This window comes from Ochotona curzoniae, unplaced genomic scaffold, assembly GCF_017591425.1.
Source record: "Ochotona curzoniae isolate NIBS_2020 unplaced genomic scaffold, NIBS_Ocur_1.0 contig_2318, whole genome shotgun sequence".
In the NCBI taxonomy this organism is placed as follows: Eukaryota; Metazoa; Chordata; class Mammalia; order Lagomorpha; family Ochotonidae; genus Ochotona; species Ochotona curzoniae.
Window position 1 is genome coordinate 15,003,657 of NW_024465419.1, and position 17,345 is coordinate 15,021,001.

Genomic DNA, 17,345 nt, shown 5'->3' on the forward strand with positions numbered 1-17,345 from the left:
TGAATTTTTCTAGATAAAATCAGATAACAGAATTTTAGCTGTTCTTTGATAAGTAACTTCTCTCAGAAGCTTAAATCTACAAAAGGTTCCTACATTAAATCAGAAGAGTGAATCTATTTCAATTCTAACAGTCTCCTACAAAGATCTACCGGAAAACAATTATTTGGGGGATAAACCAGGATCAAGTCTAAATAGGTCAAGGAATATGAAAGAACAACAAAACAAAACAACAAAGTAGCAACTACTTAAAGATGAATTAATTCCTTGGTGATAGACCAACAAAAGTATGGCAGAGGTTAACAAAACAGGAAGAATATTTCTACTTTATACAAAGACAAATGGAGATTTCCAAGTAAGTTTATTTTGGGGCAAAAAACTTTCAAATCACGTGTATCGAAGATCTTAAAAAATATGTACTAGAAGATAACTATGCCTGGATTTAATTTTTTTTCTGCCCCAGATCAATTCACCTTTTGATTCCATTTTCCTCTTTCAAAATACCTTCACACACACACACAAACGTATGTATCACCTAACCATACGTGAAAATCTAAGATCTGAGGAAAGAACTTACTCTAAGAAAAATGCCAAGAGTTCATGGGAAAGAATTTGAAATGATGTGCCTCAAAAAGTAATAGTTTATCTTCTCAAGAATAAAAAAATTTCAAATTAAACCATAATAACACATGTCATTTTTATCTGACAAATGCTAGAACCAGAGATTTTCATATTGGTGAAGATGCAAAATCTACACAACTACTAAAGTGTCTGATAACTAATATATGGCAAAATTACATATGCCCTTTGACCCAACAATGCCATGTGCAGAAATCAATCTCAAAGGCACACTAGCACAAAAAAACACACACGATCAGCTTTTATCATTAGTCTATCTGTAAAACTGATTGGAAAAACACACATACACACACACACAAACATGCAGGCTGATGGACAACTCCAAGAGGAAGGTAGGATATCTCTTCTTTTCTCTAGCATACACTTTAACTACGAAAAAAAAAAAGGAGGGGTAGAATAAAATGTATTTTGTATAGGGACATGGCGGGAGACAGGTAATGAAGACACACAAATCCCTTGTATTTTTTTAAAAGGGGGCGATGAAGATAAACTTTTAAGACCTAAAATGAGATCTCTGAAATATGCCTTCTTAACTGCACAAAATTGTAGGTATTTCAAATTAATTATAGAAAAAAATGATGAAACTGTAAGAAAAACCTCTAAAAACTAAAAGGAAAATAAAATAAATGGCCCCAACTAAAACTTCAAATTAAATGCTAAGCTATTCTCAGTAACCATTTTTGTTGGTAGAATTATGCCAAGACAGACTATTCTGTTACAGAATACTTTAAGAAGTTGGATATTCAATTCAGTAGAAAGGAACTAAATCTAAGCTGTTGGGCACATGGTAATACCAGTGAAGCCATCCCTTGCGTTATGCACACGCTGTATCTGACTGCCTGGATTCAAGTGCCCTCCCAACCCCAACTTCCTGCAGTGTGACCCGGAAGGCAGCAGGCAAGGCCCCAGGCCTTGGACACCTGTCCTCTATACAGAGTACCAGGAGCTGGAGTTTCTGGACCCTGGACCTGGCTCTGCCCTGGCTCTTGCTAACATTTGGGAAGTGAATCAGCAAACTGGAGACCTCCCTGCAGCTCAAATTAATTAAAAAATGGAAAAAACCCAGATCTAAAGCCAAAAAATTTTGTCGTCCAAAATTATAAAACATAATGTGTCAACTTATTTAAATTTAAGCATCCACAATTTTTAAAATACTGAAAAAACTCATCTTCACAGGATGTGAAGGGACCAAAGAACTCAAAAAGTCACTACTCCAAAGTTAATGATTATCCTTTCTTTCTTTAGATTTAGTAAAAACACATCCCTAAGTAAGAACCACTGTTATTCTGCTTGTGTTAAACTTCATTTAAATCACATTAATATAGGTACAAAAGAAGAAAATCTAAATACCTTTACCTCTAGTGATAAATCTCTTGACTGCTGGTTTCTCAGTTTTTCCATTTCTCTACGGAATTTTGATTCCTTTACCTCAAAACCACCCAATTCAGTTAGGATCTTAAAAAAAATATATGCATGACAGAATTATTATCTGAAACATGTTCTTATCAGGCAGAACAGAATTTTAAAAATACAAAATACATACTGATCCAGGTTCTGCTCCAACATCTTCCATGAATACCCTGCCAAAGAGTTCTAATGAAAGGCGCCAGCGTCCCAGCAGCATATCGTGGGAAATGACCATTCCCATGAAGCTACACTGTGGCCTGTAAAAGTCAAGGAGAGAATGGAGATACTAAGCCAATTCCCAGTGCTATCTGGTGTTTGGTTAATGATGCCGATTTACTTACTCTTTCAATGTTTTGGAGATTAACAGTTATTCCCAACACCACTCTCACTAAAAGAAAACCCTTCCATAGTCAATTACTCCTCATTTTTACTTTCTTACTCCTGCTGTCCTTTACACCCAGATACATCTCTAAGCTCTTCTGCCTTCACCCTTCATTTTACCCTCTCCTCTCAAAGTCCACAAAGTTCATCTCCATTTACATAATTCTTCCTGAGTTCAAACTTTCGCGATGAACCAGACTTTCTATTTTTAAAATATATATATGTCAGTGATGGTCAATTCAAACTCAATATGGCTTCAACAATGACATTTTTTCCAGCCCCACCATTAGTGTCACCTATTCTTATGGCCCAGACAAGAGCAAACTGTAATCTTTCATCCTCCTCTTCCTCCAGAGTGATCAATCCAAGTGCTTCTTGAGTTGGTTCAACTTCACACAATTTCCTCTCAACCCTTTATACTCCACTAGCTGGTCCAGTCCCACTGCCGACAGCATACTTATGCAAATCTGCTCCACAATTACTCCTCTTTATGTGGCTGACAGAAAATGTACACACTGTGAATTCTGATAACTTCTTAACTACTTAAAAATCTTTTTGAATAGTGCCCAAAATATAAAGCAGTAAGTCAACATACCACTTAGTGACTGCCCATACTAAAACACTAACGTAGATTTACTAGAATTATCATCTGAAAAACCTGGCCAAAGTGCCCAGCTAGGCTTCAGTCTCTAATCCAACAAGTTCTAACCTTTCTAGCTACTCACATGCTCCCCTTTCTAAGCTAATGTCTATCACTGGCAATTTGACATGGATACTTTAAATATTGAATATTAAAAACAAGTCACGGAATAACTAATAATGATTCCCAAGTCCAAAAAACTTGTTTTAATATTTATGTATATAAAAATAAGCTAGCAATTCACAGAAAAATTTGACTCTAGTGTATAAATAACAAAATTGTGAAACTGTCTTAATAATTATGATAGGCAAAAAGTAATGCAATAATAAAACTATTTTCACTAAGCAAATACCTGAAAGATGTAAGCGGTGGTCCTTCGCTTTCAGTCAGTCCTATTTCTGCGAGTAAGCTACTTTTCAGTTGTGCAGCCAGATCATGAGCAGACGGCCCTGGCTTTGAACTCTCAGCTTCTTCCACCAGCACATTCTGCTCTTCTCCTTCTTTTTTTTGCCGATTTTGCATATTCATTACATTTTTTAGATTAGCAGCATAAGACATTTTAGTTGGAAGAACCTATGAATTTTTACATTTGAAAGTTATACACTAACAAAAAATAATTTCATTTCAACCACATGAAAGTTAAGTGATTATAAATGTTGCTTTCTGAGCTTTCAATGTGAAGCAGCAACCTGCTCAGACCATTCACCCCAGCGGTCTCCTAGGTCCTGCTCAAGAATCTTTGTATGATTCATGTTACATACGTCTCTTACACAGATCCGGAATTGCACTCTTCTATCACTTAGACCATAAAAATTACTTTATACAAGTCTACTGCCTCTATGCTTGTTTGTGAGTAAATATTAGAATATAATTCCAGGCTCTCAAATACATTTGGAAATTAGATCTTCCACTTAACTGCTCCAAGGAAATTTATCATTTCTTCAAGTTTCATGTGATACTCATAAAGGTCAAGAAAATAATACTTTCTATTCAGGATGCTGTAAGATTCTAACAATGCCCAGGAATTAACAAACAATTACCCTGTTATTGCTACTACTATTTCATTGAACTACAATCTTGACTCAAATTACTTTAGCAAATTACACAAGTTTTAAGCCAAGATTCACTATGTTCATACATATGCATAAAATATGAAAGATATTCTTAGGTACACAAAAATTTAAAATTTTAACAGCTGACAACAATACACTCTGAAAAACAAAATTCTGTCAAGCTGTTATTTTACTCTGTGTGTTAAATACCTGATAGTGTTGGAATTTCTTTCTTTTAAAAAAAAAAGAAAGAAAGAAAATTTCTTTATCTAAGAGTCACGATTACAGAGACAGATCTTTCATCCACTGGTTTACTCCCCTAAACAGCAATGATGGCTGGAACTGGGCCAGTCTGAAGCCAGGAGCTTCCTCCAGGTCTCCCATGTGGATATAAGGGCCCAAGCACTTGGGTGATCCTCCACTACTATCCCAGCACATCAGCAGGGATCTGAATTGGAAATGGATGAACTGGGACTCAAACCAGCATTAACAGGAAGCTGGTCACAGCAAGCAACTGCCTTATGCAATACACCACCGTGCTGGACCTCCCGAATGTCTCTTATATGGAGTAAGAACTTTTTTAACATTTTCATTATTCAGGAAATGCTAAAAAGCATTACACTGGAAAGACTTCCATAATCTTACCTCAAGGCAGTTTCTGTCTACTGTAACCTCCATTAAACACTTGCCACTATTAGCAGATGAAGAATAAAGACCCTGACTCGGCCGGCCAAAAAGATCCTCCTTTCTTGCATTTGGCTGGAATTTGAACAGAAATATTTTCATTACATTGAGTAACTTAGAAGAGTCAATTACAAAATTCTGACAGTAGTTCATAAAATTCACCTGTAACAAATGTGGCTGATCAGCCAAAGGAATGGCTTCTGCCAGAGGCACTTCGAATGGATTTGGGGGTATACATCCAAGGAACGTCATCGAGTCAGAACGTCGGAAAAACGGATGGTTTTGGCCAGTTTCAGCAGGAAGTGAGTCATCATCCTTATCATTCAAAGCAGCACCTGAACAAAGACAGGTAAAATGCTTTAAGAAAAAAAGTCAGGGAAATATAAAAGAAGACTCTATTCAATCCCCAAATTCCTCTTTTCAAAAAAAATTCTAATGCCACCCCAAAAACAAGCCAACAAAATTCTGACAATATCTATAAAATTGGTAATTCAAAATACAGAAGCTTAATATGTTCTAATGATAAACTTTAGATATAAAAGTTATGTTACATGGAGCGTATAATGTTTTAAAAAATATAAAACAAAAAACACTAACATACATTCCTGCTTCTGCCATTTGCACATGCTCTTCGTCACTCAAACTAGATTCCTCACTCATAACCCCAAAGAACGAGTGATCAGAAACTACAGTCCGCACATTTGCTCACCACAAGAAACCAGATGGCAAGAGATGTTTGGGTGACTCACACCCTACAGGAAGCAAACACTCTCCTGCCACCTCTGCCCCAGGGAAGCAACCTGGGCCATCACTGAGCATGCTGGGAAACAGCAATGAGCTATTGCGCTGAGTTCTTAAAACACACACACACACACAAACCAGCAGTTAGGACAGCTCTCTTTCCCAGAGCTGAACACATAGCAATACTACAAAATACTGCGTAACAATATAAAAAACAATGTGGACCATCCAACCACATTTTAAAAACCTTTACATCCCAATTGATATAATAACTGACAATTGTAAGTATACTATACTATAGAGGATTCCAAAATTCTGCAGTGTTAAAACTTCTGTGAAGTGTGGGATAGTTTCTCTTTTCATCACATTAACAGCTTTGATGCTTTGGAATTACGATCAGTACTTCTCATCTTCTTGCCCAACTCTACTGTGCATCAATATCAACAAAGGCTTTTCTAAGACTTTATTTAAATCCACATTCTTTACTTAGAAGAGTAAAGGTAATGTAAAACTAAGAGAAATACAAAACATGATGTAGCAAAAAACAAAATATCAACTGTGGAAAAGTTTATCACATTTCTTTAATTTATCCTTTAACTATGAAATGTACAATGCAAGAATGTATTAGGAAAACGGACAGAAAAGGTCAGAAACAGGATATAGAGAAGAAAAGAGAAATTCCCACCCAGACAGAAAATAATGAAGTTAAAAAGCTTGAAGGGAAAATACTGGGGCAGCCATTCCTTGAAGAAGATTAGCAGATTTTCTGTGCACTAACTTTGATTGGTGTCATCATCATTTTCATGTTCTGAATCTTCATTATCAATACCCAGTTCCAAGAGCTCTCGTGTCCTTTGAAAAAACAAATGAATCATTTTACATGGAGATTTTATGTAATTTGAAGTGCAGCAAAGATGAGGATAAATACAAGCCATAAAAACACAGAAACTGTAATCTAACCAAATTCAAACAGCTATCACAGAGTTGCAGATTGTGAAAACAGTATTGATACAACACGACTACAAAATGCAGTCAACAGAAGCAAAAACCAATAAGCATCCAGGAAACGGTGAGTGCCTGCACTTGCTGTAACAGCAAATGTTACAGATAACCAGGCCAAACTATCTTCAGCACACAACTGAGCCAGACTCCTGATCCCCATTATAAGGGACTACTGACAGAGAGCTCACCTTCCCATAAAAAAAGGTCCTGTACCATTTCTCTTTTTGTGATGCTGTTATTCCAAAATTTGACAATGCACAAATGGAGAGCACACACACTCATCTAGTACTTAAATCAACAACAGGGCAGCAGATGGCACTGTAGTGCTGCAGGTGAAACTGCTGTTTGCAAAGACTTCACACGTGAACCCTGGTTCATGTTTTGGTTGTTCCACTGACAGTACAACTCCCCGATATGAGCCTGGGAAAGCAAGAGGGTCCTTGCATCCATGTGGGTAATCCAGGTGAAGCTCTTAGCTTGACATTTCTTTCCCCGTAAATCTTTCAAATAGACATCATTACAAGTACACGTACCTTTTGCGTTCCAGCTGAGGTGTATCCAATGTTGTCTGCTGATTCATTGCTTTAATCCAATATATAAGGGCTTGAAAAACATATGCCACATGTTTTAATGAGCAAACATCCAAAACTGGAAGAACATCAGAATGCTCATCATTATGAGACCGCATCAGAGAGAGAGCATAATTCAGAAAGTCTCCTCGTGCAGACATCATTCCTTGCCGGGCACTAAGCAGTGTGGCACGTCTACAACAACAACAAAAACACCAGTGTTTACAAAGGAGGGCAAATATGAATTCACTAATATCATAAACACACAAGCGGTGCTGCAAACACTCAAACAAAAGTGCATTCAGCTGTAGCTCTGCCTTAAAAATCTGAGCAATGTGTATAAATCTACAGTCCTGTATTTGTCTACAGCAAAGGAATTTCGGCACACTTGGAATGGCAAAAACAGCTTTCCCAAACATAGTGATCCTTAGGTGCGAGGGTCCATCAGTATCGCCTAGAGGGCTTACTCAAACAGTTGGTCTCCTGCTTGTCTAAGGGTTGGGGAAATGGAGAAAAAGCCCAAAGACTTACATGTCTAAAATCCCTCAAGCAAGGTTGTTACTACTGTGCTAAGGACCACACACTGAAAACCAATGCCTAAAAACTCAAAAGCACAAATGAAAGTCACAGAACAGACTTTACCAACATTAAGAAATATTGTCCTGGGCCCAGCACAGTAGCCTAGCAGTTAAAGTCCTTGCTTTGCAAGCACCAGCATCCCATATGGGCAACAGTTCTAATCCTGGCTGCCCCACATCCCATCCAGCTCCCTGCTTGTGGCCTGGGGAAGCAGTTGAGGATGGCCCAAAGCTGTGGGACCCTGCACCCGCGTAGGAGACCCAGGAGAGGCTTTGGATTGGCACAGCTCCAGCCATTGCGGCTGCATGGGGAGTGAATCATCGGACAGAAGATCTCCCTCTGTCTCTCTTCATCTCTGTATATCTAACTTGCCAATTTAAAAAAAAAAATCTTAGAAAAAAAAAGAGTAACAATAAAAAAAATGCTGTCCTTTGAAGGAGACATCAGGAGGGTAAAAAGGTAAACCAAAGATAAAATTCTAGTAAAGTACATATTTGATAAAATGTTTATATCCAGAATACATAAAGAACTCAAGAATCAACAACAAAAAAAGACAAGGCAATTAAAAACCAGAAAAGACTAATAAATATTTCTCCAAAGAAAACAAACTGCCAATTAATACATGAAAATGTAATCACTATCACTCATTAGCCAATAGGGACAAAGAGATCCAATGTCACATTCAGGACTCAAAAAAGGACAGCTGGTTAGTGAAAATGCTGAGGAATTAAAACTCTCACTGGAAACATTATCCTCTTTGGAAGAGTGAGACACTTTCTCAGAAGGTCACACAGTTACTGCCAACCTTGAGAAGTGAAAACGTCTTCACATTCACAACAGCATTAGGTACCACAGTGAACAAAGGTGGAAACGAGCCAAAAGCCCATCAACTGACAAATGGATAAACAAAATACTACCCATACAATGAAACGAATCAAACGAATGTAGTGTTGATAAATGATAAACAAGCAGGAACATTAAAACTGTCATTGTGTACACACACACACACACACACGAAAAGAAAATAAGGAGCTTGTCACAAAGCACTACATAATGTTAGGGTTCCACTTACGGAACTGTCCAGCATCTGGACAAACAGAAACAGAAGCCAGACCATGAGCTACAAAGGGCAGGGACCAGTGGGAATCGGAGAATAACTGCTAACAGGTTTCACTCTGAGGTGATGACAATATTGCTGGTGATAATTATAACAGCCAAAAATGTAGGAAATTGTACTTTTTAAACAGGCACATTACATATAGCATATGAATGTTTCTCAACATGGCTAGCACGAGGCAGAGCACATGCACACACGATGCCTATTCTGTTAGGGATAGCTGAAAGAAAAGGCTTCCTCAGGACAGAATCGCTGCAGTGGAATCTGCCTCTAGTTCAGCTACCTCTGCCAAGTATTCAGTTTTACATCCTAGGCAGTTCCACCAAACTTGTTCCTAGTTCTTAACAGGTTTATTCTTAGGTGTGTTCATTGAACCATCCTGGAGTTCTCTTAATTTTCTTGCCAGTTATTAACAAAGTCTAAACACAAATTCTGTGTCCACCCACTCTATTTTTTTTTAAAGATTTATTTTTATTATGTTTTTATTGGAAAGGCAGATATACAGAGAGGAAGATCTTCCATCCAATGATTCACTCCCCAAGTGAGCACAACGGCCAATGCTATGCCGATCCGAAGCCAGGAGACTCCTCCAGGTCCCCCACGTGGGTACAGGGTCCCAAAGCTTTGGGCTGTCCTCCACTGCCTTCCCAGGCCACAGGCAGGGAGCTGGAAGGGAAGCGTGGGTGCCGGGATAGAACCTGCGCCCATATGGGATCCCGGGCGTGCAAGGCGAGAACCTTAACCACTTGCGCCACCGCGCCGGGCCACACCCACTCCATTTTTCAAACAAGGCCCTAAATTTTGTTAAGAGGATTTCAGCATTTCTCTCCCCTTATTAGTTTTCACTGCTCTACTTTTGAAAGTATTACTTCTCTTGTGGTCTCCTAACAGTGTGCAGCTTTGTAAATAGTCTCCTGGACCCTTGCCTTTCCACCTTCACGACTGTTCAAAATAACCAAGAGTTGAGCCTGAACCAGAGGCTGCATTAAATCCTGAGACTCTAATTTTAGGCACACAACCCTCTCCACTTTCATGGCACCAATCTGGAGTTCAATGTTGGGGCAAACTGCTAGTCCTGAACAATGTTACTTTTTCAAAAGGCAGGAGAAGACTGAGAGCTAACAACATAAGGATATGGAGCAACAAGTTCAAAACTGAAGTCTCTACTACCAGAATCTGCTAACATAAATGGATTTGAAGAACACAGTCTAGATTGTAACTTATTTTGCTTCAGTTGCAGGACAATTTAAATATGTAAGATTAAGTATTTACTTGGTCTTTCACAACAAAACAGGTCTATTTAACAACACAAAGCACCGGGGCCATGACCTAAACACACAGGGATCCATGAAGAACTGCATACCGCCTGCCTTCAAGGGTGCGTAAACTAGCCTCCTCCCGCGCAGTCATCCTCTCTCTACGTGTTGAATTCTGAGAAGCGTGAAGAGGGTGATTGGGATGTCCTGGATCACCAGCAGATGCTAATGCAGAACCATAACGTAATTGAGCTTCAGTAGAATCCATAATACTGACCATCCAGTTCCAAGTGGGAATAAGCTTTTCTTCTACATAGTTCTATGAAGACCAAACTAAAATAGTTAAAACTATCCAAACAGAGCTAAATCCGATACAGTAGTAGTAGCATGTCAATATTCGTAACATTCATTCCCATTATACTAGAATTCTCAAAAATCACAGTCAAAATAGTATTCAAGTAAGTAATTTTTCATCAGTTTCATACCTGCAAGTTGACTGCATCCTGGTAAGTCAATTTCACAGCTGCTGGAATCTGAGAGTATACTAGGTGATTATACTTAGGAATAAGGCCCATCAAGTCCGAGATTTGTCTGATGACAATGCTGTAAGCCCTGGCGAGACTGCTTGCAGATGTCAGGTAGCTGCTGGCATTACTAGCTTCCAAAGCAGCTGCTGCAGCTGCGGCACTTGTACTGATGGTACCACTCCGGCGTAAGTTGGAAGGATCAATATAAATCAAACCCGCTGAACTCGCTATCAGGAAAAAGGACAAACATAAGGATCAGTTGCCAACTGTAATTCTCTGACACTGTATACTTATAAATATGTAAGTGGTCACATACATACAATGCAGTATTATTCAGGCACAAAAACAGTAAAAAAATCTAGTCATTTACCATGACATGGATGACCTGCAGGGCACCAGGCTAAAAAGAAAGTCAAGCACATAAAGCCAAACTTCAGATGGCCTCACTTGTGAAATCTAAAAATGTAGCTTATCGCACAGAAGTCAAAAACACAGCAGTGGTTTTGCAGAGGTTGCAAAGGGAAGCCAGGGAGGCTGAGGCAAGGCAGACTGGCAAGTACGAGGCTACAGCAAAACAGGAAGTAGTGCTGAGGTCTGCTGCACAGCAGACGAACACTCACAAGGTACTGAACACTGCACTTGCTTAACCAAATACTTATAGGTGGAACTTTACAAAGTTTTCACTGTAAAAAAAATTAAAATGCTTCAAAGGATAAATGTATTTGCCTCACTGGACATAACACAATGTATATATGGAACAACAAAATCATAGTACCCCCAATGCATATAATAATGCTTATGTCTTAAACATTTTCAAAGATAGAATTTTATTAATTAAAAAATCTAAATGATCAGTGTTGCAATTAAGCTAAGAATTCTTCCTAAACACTAAGCTGAGTGTTGAGGAGGCAGGAATTGAATACAATGGTCTCTACCGGATTGATCTGTACCACTTGGCATTGTCCACAGACAATCTGGGCCTCACAACTGAGGTGTTACTGACAACTGGTAGGTAGCAACTAAGTTACGGCATAACATTCTGCAACTCACAAGACGGCCCCCACTGTTTAAAAACTACCCTCCAAAACAGAAATCCCGCCATAATCACATACGAAACAGTGAGGAATTTTTACAAACTTTAACTAGTCTTCTACGTGAATGGCAGTAAATAGGAAAATGACTTGAGCATTGTCGTCAGACCAGTTTTCCGACTTGCCTGCTGGGGTGGACGTGCTGGACGGGGCCGTGCTGGCCGCTCGCTGGTGCTGCGTGCTGCGGACGGCCCACTGCATGGAGCGGGGGGCCTGGGCGGCCCCGCTGGCGTGGGAGCTGTTTGTGGTTCTCTCTAACGGCTCATCGAGCATGAAGGTCTCCTGCTCTATGTCATCACTCTGACTACTGCTGCTATCGGAGTCACTGGAGTCGTTGGACTGAGAATCATCTTCAGAAAAAAAGGCAGGAACACTGCTTGCTCCTAAATTTTTTATTTTAAAAACAAAAAAAGCATGGTAATTTTATCAGTGATTAAGAAAATACCATGTAACTGAGAAAAACACCAACTAAAGAGGATGCCAGTTGTGTTTATAGTCCACAAAATCTCCCATTAAAACAGTTCCATTACAAAAGAACTCTTTAAATGAATTTTAAAATTATTCCATTACTTCAAAACAAAAAAGTTCAAAGGGAAGTCATTAAATACATTCTTTCATTCAGTGAAAAACAACTCAAGTCTGGTTATCCTGTTGTTGTGCACACCACACAGAGCATTCTGTACAACTCTGACAGACAACCTTAGTAGAAGGAAGAAAGTTCTGGGCTAAGGCAACGTACCTGCTTCTGAACCGGCAGTGGCTGCAGTAACAACACTACGGCGTCCACTAGCATTGTCTTGGTTACTGTGGTTACTTTCACTGTCACTTTCTGTTTCAGCTGCTGCTAGCAAGTCCAGCTCCATATCACTCCCTAGAAAACATAGTTTAATACTAAGAAAAGTGTAAAAGCACAAAATTACTATCGATCAAGGCAAAAATCAGATAGACAGAAATATAATTTAAAGGTTGGAACACATAGGTATATTGTTCAAGAGAAATGCAGAGAATCAACCAATATGCCGAGAATCAAACAATGAGAGCAGGGAAGCACTCAGCATGTACAAACTAGCAGGTAAATCCCAGGAGTTTGTGGATGGTTCACTCCTACAGAACCTTAGGTATGTGTGAAAAAGTATACGGCAATGGGACTTCAGCCAATGAGCAAAGCGTTGGATAAAGCCCACGTACTACATTTGTGTGTTCACATCCTTGGCTTCCAAATGAGGATGTGACAAATATCTATTCTTGGGTAGTAGTGTTGTGGCAAAGCAAGCTAAACCTCTCTTTGTGATGCTGGCAATTTGGGCACCAGTGCAAGCCCTACTGCTCCACTTCACATCCAGCTCTCTGCTCATGTGCCTCAAAAAGTAAAATAGGTCCCAAGTGCTTAGGTCCTTGCATCCACATAGCACATCTGAAAAAGCCACTGGTCCCTACCTCTAGCCTAGCACAGTCCTGGGACTGTGCTACATACACTCATACAGGGAGTGAACTACCATATGGAAGATATTCTTTCTTTTTCTCTTTCTTCCTCTATAATTCTACCTTTCAAATAAGTAAATCTTTATTACATTATTCTTTATATTTCACAGGCACAGCTATGAAAACTTTATAAATTAGGGATATATACAATTTGATCACAAATGGAAAAGAAATTCACAAAAATAATTTATCTAACACTCAAGTCTTGCCCAGTACAAGGAAGAACTAAAAGCAAAACTTCAAGTAGTTAGCATCTGGGGGAGATCACATCTCCTTTCTCTAATTTCCAAATGCTTCTTAATGTGGTAGCAATTTCCTTTAAAAAAAGAATTACTACATTTACTGAGAGGCAGCGTTAACAGAGCGAGACTGATCTTCCACCCACTGATGGAATAGCCAGAGCCAGGAGTTTCTTTTGGGTTTCCCACATGGGCTCAGCAATCCAAGCATTTGGTCACGTTCTGCTATTTCCCCAGGCATTGATTTTTTTTAAGGTCTTGTAAGGAGAGAGAAAGGGAGCAGCTGAGTGTTTCACATGTGCGTGCATCTTCTCCGAGCCACGCCCACACCATACATACCATCCTCATCGTGCTCGTCGTGCTGGCCCTCAGCCTCTGCCGTCTCTTCCCCGTGCTCCTCCTGTTCGTCATGATGGTCCTCCTCGCCAGCCACACCCTCCACCACCTCCACCTAAATCCAGAATCTGATTTGTAGATGATCAAAGTACGTAACAAACCCGCATCTCTACCAGTGTTCCTGCACAGCAACCAGTAAACCACAAGACAAAGGCCTCTCAGTGCAGGGAATTCTACATTATGCACACAAAAGCACTTCTGAAAAACCTTCATTTGCTGGTGACAATTTGTTATCAAAAATTTTTTTTCAACATATCCCCAAGTATTTGATTACTTTCCATACACACAACCCTAAATTTAAGAAAATAATAATATTGGGACAGGAAAGAATGTTGATACAACGTAGTCAATTACACTATCCTCTCTATCAAATATATTCCAAAAAGCCAACTTTTCTTACACTAAATATCTTATTATTCTTTTAAAAAAGCTTGTGTTCAACTTGCCAATATTTAACAATCAATAATACTGTCATTTTAGAATATATAACCACTAATAAAAACATGTAACAAGAACGTACAAGCTGAGCACAAATGCAAGCAGTAGCCTTCAACAACTGTCACTTGAATTCTAGTCATGAAGTCTCCCTCCCAGCAGAGAACAGTTTCTCATCTAGCTCAGCTAAAACAGCCCACCTCCTCCACATCTGCTGAAACGATGTCATCTTGCTCTTCATCCCGGCCACGAACAGGCTGTGACTGGCTGATGCGCCTCTGCTGTGGGTTCCGGATGATGTAGGACGACTGCGACTGACTGGAGCTGCAAGAGTCAGAAGGTGAGGAGTGCAATGCTTCCCAAGGTACATGCATGGCATAGACTTGCGACACACCTGGTGGGAGGCCATTTTAAATTGAATCCCCACAATAATAATTCAGCATCAGAAAATATCAAACGTAACTGTTTCACCATGCATACTTAACTTAGAAATCTCAAAATCTGCTTTACTATTTTTTTTTTTAATTTAAGATTCATCCACCTATTTCAAGTGGCAGAGATACAGACACAAGGAGAGACTGATATCTTCTGTGTCTTCCATTTTCTTGGATGTTCCCAAATGTCCAGAATGGCTGCAGCTTGGCCAGGTCACAGCCAGGAGGCAGGAACTCCACCCAGATCCCCTACCTGGGCAGCAGGGCACTTAGATCAGCTTCTGCAGCTTTTCCCAGGTCACTGGCATGAAGCTGGAGCTCAAGCAAACAGTCAGGATTCAAACAGGGTCATGGTTCCCAGGCAGCTGTTTTAGCTTCTATGCCATGGCACTGGCCTCCAACTTTACCCTTCCACAGAAAGGCACTCCAAACTTATGTTGATGAGTCTTTCCAGTTCAAACAATCTCCAGGAGAAAACTCTTCCTTTTCTACCTGCTCCTCAACATCTAATGGCTCTGTTGCCAATTTGCTTGCAGTAGATTATATTTGAAAGCAACCGACGACAACAAAGAGACAGTTTCCTTCCACTCATTTACTCCTCCAGATGCTCGCGAAGGCTGGCCTGGGCCCAAGCCAAGAGCCTGGAATGCATGCCAGCCTCCTATATGTGCAGCAAAATCCATTGCCTTCCACAGCTCATATTGTCAAGAAGCTGGAATCACGCTGCAGCGCCAGGAATCAAACCCACAGGTTCACCCGCTAGGCTAAATGTATCTTTTTTCCACACCCATCATCATTTTGAAAGTGCTTTCACATATTCCAAAATAAAATCTCTACCATGTGTTACACAAAGGTTCATACACACTCACTGGGTGCTTACCCAAAGATTTCAATCAGCCAAATGTGACACTTTCCAGGAAAAAGATCAATCCAATTCTACTGCTATGGAAATTTACCTGCTTGACTGATCAGACGATGGTCGTGGTGGCAGCGGCTCTACGGAAAACAATTCCTCGCTGCCTTGCATCGCATCAATGCTAGTGCTAGCCAGAGTAAATGGTGCTGTTGGGCGAGCAATCCCCATTCTGACAGGAACAATCAAGGACTCTGCCACGTTGCACAACTCTTCTACAGCATAAGGCAGCAGTGCTTGGAATACACGTTTGCACTTTCCAATCGGCTGTGGAATGAAGTTGCTATAGCAAAAGAGAACAAAAGAATCTCCTGTGAATACTACCATACATATAATGTTATCACACACGTTTGTGTGCATACAATAGAAAAAAAATCAAAATCAAAAAGGATGCCTTACTTTTTCTTTTTGGATGAAGCCATTTCCACGCTAAGAATGACAAAAACTCTTGCCACTGAACGTAGAAATCTCATCGTCACAGCAATTGCTTCTTCTCTACGTCCAGGTGTGTATTTATTTTGGAGTTCTTTCACTAGTGTACCTAGTAGTGTATCTAAAAGCTTTATAAAGTTGTAGCAACAATTAATGTCAACATATTTCACAAGATGTTTACAGACATTCTTAAAGTAAAAAGTGTAAGGACCATGTTAATACTAATTATTTCACAATAAAACCTCAAAACAAATTTAAGTGAAATATTTGCAAAGTCAGTGATCAATTTATGCAAAGCAATTACTATTGTGTCCTAGGTATCTCAATCAATATTTAGAAAAGAAATAACAAACACATCGAATCAGAAGAACACAAGGGCAGATGGGGTAGTACAGTTTGTTAAACTGCTATCTGCACCTTCAGTTCAAATCCCAGCTATTCTACTTCCTATCCATCTCCCTAACAAGGCGTATGGCAAAGCAGAACAAGAAGACAGTCCAATAACTTGGGAACTTGCCAGCCAAGAGAGAGACTCAGATGCAGTTCCAGGTTCTGGCTTCTGCCTGGCCCAGCCCCTACCATTGTGCCATGCATGGAGAGGGAGGGAGCAGCATGGAATGAATTGTGTTTCCCTGTAACTGCTTTTCAACTAAACAGTCTCAAGATTTTTTTTGAAAACTGTATTTTACTTTATAGGAGATTCATCAAAACAGCCAAGTAGTTTCAAAAAATTATGTAAATAAATTCATGATCCCATCTCTCCCGGTATACCATGAAGACTTTGTACCCTCTTTTCTACAGAAGGTCTACTATGCAAATATTAATGATACAGAACACCTAATCTCATATTGTATTTTTAATTTTTAAAACTGTTATGATAATTTGTATTTTCAAGTTGTCACATTACATTTTATTAGCTGATTGAGTAAACTTAGGTAACAACTTACTAATAACAAATCCATATAATACATCACCACAACATGACCTATTTTTCCTCACACTGCATACTAACGATAGCTGTTCGGGGCACTGCTGTTTTTATGGAATGTGACATTTTCAGTTGTTTTCAAAAGAGGACCAAATGCAATGCCTCCCCAATTGATGTGATTGCATTCTTTAACATAACCTCAACAGCACTAAGTTTAACAATATAAATTATCTTTCTAATTTTACAGTGAAAACAGTATTTTTAAAAAATACATATTTTTAGAATGCATAGATTAAGTTTCTAGTAATTTTGAACATTACTCCAAAAGTTTATAACTGTTCTATTATTCTGATGTTTTAAAGTTTTTATTCAGGATGAAAGGAACTCTTGAGATATTTAAATCA

General features: G+C 39.3%; 1 protein-coding gene across 2 annotated transcripts in view; it reads right to left on the reverse strand.

Moving 5' to 3' along the window:
- Positions 1 to 17,345, reverse strand: part of UBR5 (ubiquitin protein ligase E3 component n-recognin 5) — a 144,065-nt gene that overhangs the window by 18,345 nt on the left and 108,375 nt on the right. For both annotated transcript variants that reach the window (XM_040972668.1, XM_040972667.1), the window contains exons 33-47: positions 15,981 to 16,141; positions 15,625 to 15,864; positions 14,435 to 14,558; positions 13,743 to 13,854; positions 12,422 to 12,553; positions 11,808 to 12,065; positions 10,550 to 10,818; positions 10,172 to 10,383; positions 7,077 to 7,307; positions 6,320 to 6,393; positions 4,963 to 5,135; positions 4,762 to 4,875; positions 3,417 to 3,637; positions 2,180 to 2,300; positions 1,993 to 2,091 (exon numbers count right to left, since the gene is read on the reverse strand). In XM_040972668.1, the coding sequence (XP_040828602.1) occupies positions 1,993 to 2,091; positions 2,180 to 2,300; positions 3,417 to 3,637; positions 4,762 to 4,875; positions 4,963 to 5,135; positions 6,320 to 6,393; positions 7,077 to 7,307; positions 10,172 to 10,383; positions 10,550 to 10,818; positions 11,808 to 12,065; positions 12,422 to 12,553; positions 13,743 to 13,854; positions 14,435 to 14,558; positions 15,625 to 15,864; positions 15,981 to 16,141 (2,541 nt within the window). The remainder of the gene's footprint in view (positions 1 to 1,992; positions 2,092 to 2,179; positions 2,301 to 3,416; positions 3,638 to 4,761; positions 4,876 to 4,962; positions 5,136 to 6,319; positions 6,394 to 7,076; positions 7,308 to 10,171; positions 10,384 to 10,549; positions 10,819 to 11,807; positions 12,066 to 12,421; positions 12,554 to 13,742; positions 13,855 to 14,434; positions 14,559 to 15,624; positions 15,865 to 15,980; positions 16,142 to 17,345) is intronic.